The 11,040-nt window shown below is 38.4% G+C and overlaps 1 protein-coding gene across 3 annotated transcripts in view; it reads left to right on the forward strand.

Annotated features, from left to right (window-relative positions):
• BID (BH3 interacting domain death agonist) overlaps nt 1–8,868 on the forward strand; it is a 17,764-nt gene extending 8,896 nt beyond the window's left edge. For all 3 annotated transcript variants that reach the window (XM_087722887.1, XM_087722886.1, XM_087722889.1), the window contains exons 2-6: nt 3,309–3,379; nt 3,669–3,882; nt 5,553–5,686; nt 6,977–7,189; nt 8,401–8,868. In XM_087722887.1, coding sequence (XP_087579013.1) covers nt 3,371–3,379; nt 3,669–3,882; nt 5,553–5,686; nt 6,977–7,189; nt 8,401–8,406 — 576 coding nt within the window. In that variant the 5' untranslated portion in view covers nt 3,309–3,370 and the 3' untranslated portion in view covers nt 8,407–8,868. The remainder of the gene's footprint in view (nt 1–3,308; nt 3,380–3,668; nt 3,883–5,552; nt 5,687–6,976; nt 7,190–8,400) is intronic.
• The last annotated feature ends 2,172 nt before the right edge of the window (nt 8,869–11,040 follow it).

Consider the following 11,040-nt stretch of genomic DNA (forward strand, 5'->3'; position numbering starts at 1 on the left):
CGAAGTATTTGTAAACCCATGTCAGAGGAAGTGTTTGTAAGCCATATCTTGAGGATTGGAATACTCATCTCCCTTGGTTCTCAGTATCCTCAGAGTTAGGTGCATTTACCGACTGTTCAATTACCTTACATTCCTTTTCGATTTAATTACCTATCATTTCTTACCCTTGGGGATGAGCCTGTTAGAGTTACTGAACAATTTGGTTCTGTCACTAAGAAGTAACTTTATGGAATAATATGAAGCTATGGAGGGATGTTAGTCTGAGGGTCATTTTTTTCCCCAATTTTTGCTCTTTCAAAGAAAAGTAGAGTCATTATTGTCACTTTAAATGTACATTAATCAGCATTAAAATAAAATTTCATTGCATTCAGCTCTCAAAAGTTAACCATTATGCATATATCCACATACATACACATATATGATACAAACATCACAGTCCAGTTCGGATGTTTACATATACAAAGAATCCTACAAGTTGACAAGACAGATGGCATAAGGAACAAAGCTATTCCAGAATCTAGTAGTCTTGCTATAGATACTTTAAAACCTTCTCCCAGAGGCAGGCAACAGAAACAAACTATGAAATGGGTGTGTGGGGTCCATAACAATGTTTTGAGCGCTAAGCACATAGCACTTAGAAGCAGTATCCTGAATAACAGGAAATGAGCTTCCTATAATCTTCTTGGCTTTCCTTACCACTCTCTGTATGGACTTTCTATCTGAGGCACTGCTACCACCAAACCAAACAGCGATGCAGTTTCTTAAAATGCTCTCAATCGTGCCTCCATAAAAAGTGGCTACAACAGAAGGAGAAATATCTGCTCTCCTCATCCAATGCAGGAAATGCAAATTAGTTTTGATTCCTGGGCAAGATCCTGCAGTTTTCTTAGTAATGTTTTCAAAACTGATTTGCTGTATTTTTCTTCTTCCTAAGGCTGAGTGAGAATACCTGGCCCAAAGTCACCCAGCTGGCTTCATGTCTAAGGCGGGACCAGAACTCGTGATCTCCTGGTATCTGGCCTAGAAATTTCTTTCTTATTTATTTTACTTCTTTAGGGTTTTTAAATGTTTTTATAATTAATATTGATAAAAGGTAGGAGGTAAAGGAGTCCCTGAGGATTTTACTTTGCTTATTCTTGCTGACTATAGGGGAAGTGCTCATCTCTGTTTCAAGGCCATTGATCCAGCGCTATCCAAATTTCCACAGTCAGGTGGTCAGCATGATGTCACGGAGTAGTGTTGCCTTCTCACCAAAGTGCTACTTATTTATCTATTTGCATTTGAATGCTTTCGAATTGCTGGAGCTGGGGTGAGGACAGGAGCTCACGCTGTCATGTGGTGCTTGGGTTTTGAACCTGGGCTGCTGGCTATCCAACTGACAAGCCCAGCATCTTAACTGATGAGAAACCATGGGCGTTTATTAATTCTGATTATTATTAATATGTTAATACTAATAAGTAGTTTTATATATTTTATTCACTTTTAGCCTTTTTTTGAAAAGTTTTTTTTATTTTAATTGAACAAAAATAAAAAAGAATCATCTTTCATTACAGAATTTAACAGAATTTAACAGAATTGGATAGGACCTTGGAAGTCTTATCATCCACCTCTCTGTTCAGGCAGGAACCCCTATACCAATATTTTGTTTCAGACAAAATGTTGTCCATTCTCTTCTTAAAGACCTTCCAGTGTTGGAGGTTTGAGAGCAGATCTGTCAGGCAAATGTTGAGTTATCCTTTCTTTGCATACTTTGAACTGTTTCAGGGGTTTTGGTACTGGGGAAATTCTTATTATATTTACTCAGCTGCTGTTTTAAAGGATTTTTTAAAATGTGGCCCTTGAAACTTTAGTGAAAATGTTTGATCAGTACTGCTTTTAGGTGACACACGGTGAAAAGTGAATTAGGGGGAGGAGGAAGGGAATGATCTTCACCATTATATTGATAGACATTAAAAAGCCTTTAATTTGCTCAACTTTTAACTGCCTTCTGATTTGGAGAAACCCACCTCCACTCATAAAATAAAGTGTTTCCTTAAAGACAATAGAACAGCTGAAATCTAATCAACGTTTAAAAGGCTTGGGAATTTAGCACCTCTGCCTGGCTGGGAAGACCTTTCCTAATGAAGGAGATCACAGACAAAATATTTTCTAAGTTCCTCTGACCATAAAAGTATCACACCTGGGTTTCCTATTTCCTTGTGGCCATAAAACTCATATCACGTTCTTGTGACCTCATGTCTTACACAGAGGGCTCAAAATGATATAAAATCTTACTGGAGTGCCAGTCTGTGGTCAACTGTCCCAGAAACAAAATCTGTACTGCAGTGGTGGGATTCAAATTTTTTTATCAGGGGTTTTGTGGATGTGGCTTGGTGGGCGTGGCAGGGGAAGGATACTGCAAAATCCCCATTCCCTCCCAATCAGCTAGGACTTGGAAGGCAGAGAATAGATGGGGGCGGGGCCAGTCAGAGGTGGTATTTACCGGTTCTCCAAACTACTCAAAATTTCCGCTACCGGTTCTCCAGAACTGGTCAGAACCTGCTGAACAAAAAAGTGAACCATCTTCCCAAGCAGCTGCCTTTTGAATTGTTTTCTTGGTCTTGCTCAGAGAAAGGAACCCGGGGACGTTTTCACAGCAATATATAAAGTTCTAGCAGCCCATTCTGGATGAGAAGAGAGGAAAGTCCTTGCAATCACTCTTATGGCCCATAATCTTGAGAGCAAGGAAAGGCAACTTCTTGGAGAGGTCTTTCTCCCTCTGGATCAAATAAATTTAAGAGGTACATTGAAAGCCAGACAAGCTTTTCCAGAGTAGCATTCTGCACGTAGGGTGGGACTGTTTAAAATCATATTCTTGAAGATATTTATAGATCATTTTTAAATGGAACGTTTGGAAGAGAGCCTAGAAGGCAAGGTGGGTAGATATGGGAAGAGACCTTCACTTAATCTTCACTTCTTCCTCTCCTTTGAGGGATTGAAAGAAAAGTTGGGTTCTTTTAAGTCACTTTCTACTTGGGCCATTGGGATATTCTCAGGGTACAGTCAAAACAGTCAAGAGGGCAGCCACAATAGTGTAATTGGATATCCACTCATTTTTAATCTACATCCTATGTATGCTTTATGTGAATCCTCACCTTCCAAGTAAATACTGTAGCATGCTTTCATATAAAGCCAATTATAGGAGCTGAAGGTAGATTTGGAGAAGTTTGATTCACCACCATTACCTAGCAGGTTTTATTACCTTCTAAAATTTGTGAGTATCAGTATTTTCACAACAACACTTTTTCTTTGTAATTTATCTTTTCCAGATAGATGATATACGGCTTCTGCAAATCAAAGATAATCCTGTTGCCTTGTTTCAGCAGCCACAATGAATCAGGTTGGATTCAAAATTACTATCACATGAGTTTGTCTTTTGAATTTTGCTTTCTTCTCAATGTCCAAGGTGTTAGTCATACTACCGGGGAACATCCCTTCCCAGTAGGAGCCAGCAAATTAGCGAAGACTGAGTACATTCAGTAGCTATGAAACGAAGAATTAAATACTAGCTGAAGAGATAGTTGTGGGGGGGGGAGAGAACAGCTATTAATGTTCAAATTCAACATTATCACAGATAGATTCCTAGTTATTAATAATAACTAATGAATGTTTTGTGTCTCTCCCAACAGGGTGGCTATAATGATAGTATAGAAGTTGCCGGTATTGTTCTCTACTATTTCCTGGAAAACTCCTCCAATGTTAGTTTTGCTTCCAGCCTTTGTAGCTTGAAAACACAGTTGTTAGCACCAAAGTGTTATAGTGTATATGATGATGGGGAGCTTCAGACAGATGGCAATAATTTTGGACGAGTAGAAGACAGAGCACTGGGTGAACAAGCACCGGGTGAGCAAAGTTCTTTGTCTCCTACTGTTTGAATAACGAAGGATCTGTTATTAACACTTGGTTAGCAACTTCGTTAGACTCAAATCCTCTTTCAAATGACGAAATTCTGCCAAAATGATCAAAACTTCATGAAATTTCAAACTACACCCAAATGTTGAACTCTTAAAGTGGGTAGCGGGTAGCATATTTTTAACCATATTTCTATAGAACAGCCAGTGTTTTGAAGGTAAGTGGACCAACTTCTGCCTGTAGATTCTGCCTAGGTTGCCATTTTTTAAGAGCAGAAATAAGCAAGTTTCTAGGAGAAGTAGCCCTGTGCACATCCATCCATGGTCACAGAAGTTTTTTTGCATTGATGTTAATTTATTGACTGTTGAGCTGGAACACTGGTTCAATGGTACAGTGGCCTTCTACACCTTAAAATGGGTAGTCCTCAGCATGCAACCATTCATTTAGTGACCATTTGAAGTTACAACGGCACTGAAAAAAATGATTTACAATCAGTCTTCATGCTTACAAACATCAGCACCTCCACAGTTATGTGGTTAAAAACTCGAGTCCTTGGCAACCAGCATGTATTTACAATGGTTGCAACATCCAAGGGTCATGCGATCACCATTTGGGACCTTCCCAGCTGGCTTCTGAGAAGCAAAGTCAATGGAGGGAAGCCTGATTCACCGAATGACCACATGATTTACTTTAAAACAACTGTAGTGATTTGCTTATCAATTGTGCCCCAAAAGGTAATAAAATTGGGCACAACTCAACAAGAGAAATTCTGGTCCCCAATTATGATCGTAAGTTGAGGATTACCTGTGTATTTCTGCAGATGTCTTGAATTCCCACCTAATTTGTTCTTTCCAAAATATGTGACTTCCAAATGTGATGAACTTAATTCCCTCCTGTGGGTGGGAATTAAGAGTTCACCACAACTAGAGGACACAATTTTTTTCCAAGGGATGGCACTATAATTGCTTTGTCTCCCTCCAAAATGAATTTAAAAGCTATCTAATTAATCTAAAAGGGATGCGCTGGCTCAGTGGCTAAGACGCTGAACATGTTGATCAGAAAGGTCAGCAGTTTGGTGGTTTGAATCCTTAGCACTGTGTAACAGAGTGAGCTCCTATTATTTGTCCAGCTTCTGCCAACCTCGCAGTTCAAAAGCACGTAAAAAATGCAAGTAGAAAAATAGGAATCACTTTGGTGGGAAGGTGACAGCATTCCATAAGCCTTTGGCATTTAGTCATGCCGGCCACATGACCATGGAGACATCTTGTATAGTGTTGGCCCTTCAGCTTTGAAATGGAGATGAGCACCACCCCCTAGAGTCGTGAACGACTAGCAAATAAGTGCAAGGGGAAGCTTTACCTTTAATTAATCTAAGCATTCTCATTAGGTTGTCCATCACTGCAATTTAATTCACTTGCTAATGTTGGATGGTCTTTAGCTAATGCAAAGCATCAGTGCACTTCCAGCCCAATGCCTGGTTTAAAGCTGGGATGGGCTGTAAAACATCTGTGTGTATTCTGACATAGAAATCATATGCAGTATACAGTCTTGTCCTATATCCAGTGTTATAACATTAGCATGATCTATAGGTTGCACAATGTCCTTTAATGCTTGAAAGCCAATTTGTTCTTTGTCTTTTTCATCCATGGATTTTAATTCAGTGGTCGATGAGGCAATTTTCCGGAAAATAGGAGTGCAGTTGGCTGTAATCGGTGATAAACTGGCTGCTGAGATTGAGCACCCATTTGTGGACAACCTGGCAGAACACTTCAGGATGGAAAATGTGCCCAGTCAGGTGAGAAAGAGAAGAAACTTAAGAGGTTAATAAGATAGCACTGGAGGACTTTAATGAGAAAATAAATCCCGTGTCTGTGAGGGTTGTTTTCTTTTTGTCAGTCATGACTTCTTTTTCCAGTTACCACATATGTACCTAGTAAATGGCATTAGGTGATTGGAACTCGCTCAGTGTTGTGATCAACTTAATTGAAAAATGGATTTGGAGGGCAGTTGTGTTGCTGAATACAGCTAAAATAGAAGTTGAATTTGGATGATCTTTGAAATACAGTATCTCCTTAGCTGATAAAAGACACAAAAGGCCACTGAAGGCAAGAGGATACATCCCTCCATTCATGATGGAATGGTATAATTACTGTATTTTTCAGAGTATAAGATGCTCTGAAGTATAAGACGCACCTAGCTTTTGGGGAGGAAAATGGGGGGGGGGGAGCTGCCTCTGCCTCCCAGCAATTTGCCTCCTTGCCCCAAACAGCAAACAGTACAGATGATATACACTGTTTGTGGTGTTACATTTCAGACTATACTTGTACAGATGCTGTTAAAATTGATGTGACTTTCTGGAAGTATACATTATTGTCTGCTATTTAAAAGAAAATACAATACCACTGGACCTCTTCAGATCATTTATTTTAAAAAGCGTATTCGTTTTGTCAAGTTGCCTAAAACAATGATAAAGCAGTCTTTAAAAAATAAGTCTATAATTTGAACATTCTATAGGCATTTATAGCTATTGACTTACCTCCTTGCAGCAAACAGTAAGCAGCCTGTTTCAGTTTAGCTTGATCAGAAGAAAAATCTGCTTCTGCCTCCCAGCAATTTGCAACTTGCAGCAAACGGCCTGTTTCACTTTCAATTTCAGTTTAAGCATGGGCCTCCCAATGATCAGCTGTTTCAGGCTGCAGAGATTGCCATAGCCTATTGCCGCCTCAGCAAGCCCCATTTTCTCTGTTTGCTGCAAGGAGGTAAATTGCTTGGAGGTAGAGGCCAAAGGGTGGCTGCCACACCCAAATTTTCATCCTCTTTTAGGGAGAAAAAAAGGTGCATTTTAATACTCCGAAAAATACTGTAACTGCAATTACTAACTGAACGTTGTTACACTTTGTACATAATTGAAGCCATAAGGCTTCTCCAATAGTTAACAGTGACCATTAATTTACATTTTATTTGTAATGTTTTTTAGTTGTGGTTTTTATCACAGTCAGGAGAAAAATCTTAGCATCTGACTGGATTAGAGTTCAAGGGGCTGGAAGAGCAGCATTTTAGGGAGTTGTTTGTTCTTCTTCTGTAGGTGATCACCAAGCACCTGTCTGACGCAGTGAAAAAGGTCGTGGCAAGAATGCCTCCGGAAATAGAAAAGGAAAAAGCCATGTTAGTGGCCGCAATGGTTTTGGCCAAGAAAGTAGCCAATGTAGTCCCTGCGTCGCTGCAGCAGGTGTTCAACACAACAGTGAATTATATCAACCAGAACCTCCACAATTATGTGAACCATTTGGCACCTGAGGTGATTATTGCTAAAATCACAGCATTGCATTCGTGTTATATTTTATCTCCAAATTAGAGGAAAGAGTTGGCTGATTGAGGAATTCTGAGAGTATAAGGCCACATGTCTTAAAAGCTGCCAAGTTTGAGAAATGCTGATTTAAATACATTTATAAGAGTGATTCTTATGCCTCTTTCAAGGAAGTTTAAAGTCTTATAACCTAATGCTGAAAAGCTGGTGTGGGAAATTTCCCCATTAGCCCTAAGGATTAGCTCCTGCTCGGCCCTCCTACCCAGAAAGCCAAAAAACAGGAAAACTGTTCCTTAGCTCCAACGTGTTGAGAAAGCCTGGAAACAGTGGCAGGCTGGGAGTTTTGGCTCAATCCACTTCTACATGTAGTTCTCGACTTATGATCACAAGTTTGGGAGCCCCAAACTTCCATTGTTAAGCAAGACAGCAATTAAGTGAATTTTGTGACCCCTTTGCATAGTTGTTAATTGAATCGCTGCAGTTAAATTAGTAATACAGTTAAGTGAACCTGGCTTCCCCATTCACTTTGCTGGTCAAAAAGGTCACAAAAAGTGATCCATGACCCCAGGTCACTGCAACCATCATAAATATATGCCACTTACCATTTTGATCATGTGGATGTTGCAATGGCCATAAATCACTTTTTTCAGTGCTGTTATAACTTTGATCACTAAACAAATGATTGTAAGTCAAGGACTACCTGTATTAGGCGAACTCCATGAGAGCTCTTTGAGGCCAAGAAGCGGTTCCAATCCCTGTTAAAAGCAGATCCAATTGTGTATTGTATTTTTAAAAGGCTAATTCTGTAGCTGGAAGTGATATCCTTAAATGATACAAAACATGTCCTGAATTTGTTGAGAATTAACATTTGATGCAAAACCTATTCAATACTCTCTCAATTAGATCAGGGAGTGACAAAGGTCACAGATTAGACATGGTTTATTCAGGTAATTCAACTCAATGAATTATACACTATGCAAACTAGGCTTGCACTGTGTCCTGGGCTAAAATGAGGTTGTCTATGTCTATTGTGTGATATCTAAGCACAATATAATATATTGGATCTTACAGGGGACAGCATGTGCAATCTTGTCTTGATACATTCTTGGTTAGCTAGTTTAGAAAATATCTGAAGAACCATTTTCTTAATGTAATTTAACAGTTGCAGTGGATGCCTCTAATTATCTCTCTCTCTTTCCTAGAACTGAACAAAAGGGATGCACATCTGAATGCAAGAACCAATTTGTTTTTTTTTAAAGTTTTTAAAGATTAAGAAAAATCGTGTCATTTTGGTATTTTAATTTTTTGAATTTTTTATCAACAGTCATGTATTTTCTACATAGTTGATTTGAGATATGAATTGGCAGGCCTCCTTTTATACTTGAAATCTTGGGCCATTTTTTATGTCTCTTATAGAAGCAAAGTGGTTTTTTTTTTATTCTCAGGATTGTGGTGTTGATGGCATCTCTCCTTGAAAACAGGAATAGAAGCTAATGACCACCTTAAAATACCATTAGACAGTCTGTTCTTCCACTTGTTATATAAGTGAATAGTTGATGGAATATGCTTGATTCATAGTTGTGAATTTTTTTTAAAGAAATGCATGCTATTCTGATCCATTTATCTGCCATTTAAAAATTGCCATAATATAAAGTCTTAAAAACTTAAAATGTGTATTGTTTTTCATATTTAATAGCATTATGCACAAGCCAAAAAACATTTGTGTTCTCAACTGAGGCTGATTATCTTTACTACAGATTTTGTAGACATATTAGGAAATTGCCTATTTACAAATGACACCAATACAGTAAAGGTCAATTATAATATTTATAATTCTGTCTGCTTTGTACATTGCTAGAATACAGATTTTAATTGGGGGGGGGGGGATAAGTGATAGCCATTGTACAATTTTTAAAGATTTGATGAAGGTCTCTGTAATAAAGTTAGGAATGAAGCTGGAAGTCAAATTGTTTACACATCATTACATTTTATTGACTTGAAAAGTTTTTGACACTCATTTAGACTGATGTTTGAAAAGTAATCTGAAAAACTCTAGCTTGTACTGGCATGAACAATGGCATCTCACTGTTTATTGGTTGAGACATTGGGTCATTTGAATGAACATAATTCTAAATATTTAAATATTTTGTGTGCTTTGATTTTTCAACTGCAGGCTTTCTGATCCAAGTATGGATTATGTCTGAGGAAAAACCAATTTATGGAAGGCTACTACATTATACAGCAGTTCTTTTTTTTACAGCTAATAAAATTTTAAAATAGTATGTTTTGCTCCAGCTAATAAAAACCCACACACTTTTTCTTCAAAATTTAACTTTAATAAAATACAAATAAGGGCGTAGTTTTACTTGAGATTATTGGTCAAGCAAAAATACACATAATCTTTTATAAAGAATTAGGAACACTTGTTTTTAACACTGGAGGCAGTATTTTTCAATTCATACAGTAAAAGTCTGTAACAGTAAGATGGTGATTATGTCTGCCCTCCTCACCGTGTTTCTTAAAATAGCTCCAGGGAAGTAATTATGGTCATACAGCTTAAGGAAATACTACTCTGCCTTAACATGCCCAATGCTAGGAAGAAGCTTGTGCATCCTCCTGAAACTTAGCCCAAAGTAAAAATAGTACTGTAGCTCAAGAACAAATAATCAAATGGCTTAATTTTTTAACTAGCATGGGTTATTTTAGGGCTCTATGAATTCTTGGGAAGGTTTTCAAGTCATCAATACAGGCAAATCTCTTTTCCTGGGTCAATGTACAAATAAGGTCAGACAGGCAGCTTTCCAGCCAGATTAAAAGTCACAATGTAGAAATGCTTCACATATGCACCAGTAGGTTCTGAAGCCTCTATTTGTTAAAATAATTGCTCAGCTCCAGCTTATTGTGCAAAACACCAAGCAAGCGTGACACTTATTTTGCTTTCAAGAACTCTTGCAGGACATCCACCGCAAGTAGTTCAGGAACCAAAAGTATGGAAACGAGTATTTCAGTAGGCAGCAAATTTTTTTGCTGCTTCCATTTGCCAATGGAAGCAGCAGGAAAGAGAAAGTGTAGTTTGCAGCATTTAGTCCAACAACATTGTAGAACTTCTATTGCAGAAGTACAAACTATTTTGAAGTGACAGTTACATAACACCTACTATTGAAATCCTACTGGTATACCTTTACTTTGTCTTCATTTCACTAGCACTGGAAAGGATATGGTAATGTTTTTACAGAATTAATGACTGCAGTTCCAAAAAAAACCAAATACAAGTTTTCACATCTTAACCCGTGATTGCATGATGGCGAACCCGTGATGGCGAACTTAAGGCACACGTGCCACAGGTGACACTCAGAGCGCACCAGCCAGCTACTCTCTTCTGGGTTCCTGTGCGCGCATACTCTAATTTCAGTACTCTGTGCCGAAAAGATTAGCCATCACTGGTCTAGTCCATTATGAAGCACCAATAGTCAAGAGAATTTGCTGCTTAAATTCATAAATTAGGTAATTATAATCAAATTGTATTATATCAGTATTTGAAAGGGTTCATAATTCCACCTAATTCTAATCCTTAGCACACTAGCGTTTTACTGGCTATGAAGAGTGCATCATCTCACTGTTTATTGGTTGAGATATTGGATCATTTGAATGAGCATAGCTATAACTCTAAGTCAGTGTTTCCCAACCTTGGCAATCTGAAGATGTCTGGACTTCAACTCCCAGAATTCCCCAGCCAGCATTCGCTGGCTGGGGAATTCTGGGAGTTGAAGTCCGGACATCTTCAGATTGCCAAGGTTGGGAAACACTGCTCTAAGTAATCATCCTGGAAATGAAAGAGAAGG

This window comes from Thamnophis sirtalis, unplaced genomic scaffold, assembly GCF_051295495.1.
Source record: "Thamnophis sirtalis isolate CommonGarterSnake01/CBP01778 unplaced genomic scaffold, rThaSir2_p1.2 scaffold_9, whole genome shotgun sequence".
NCBI lineage: Eukaryota > Metazoa > Chordata > Lepidosauria > Squamata > Natricidae > Thamnophis > Thamnophis sirtalis.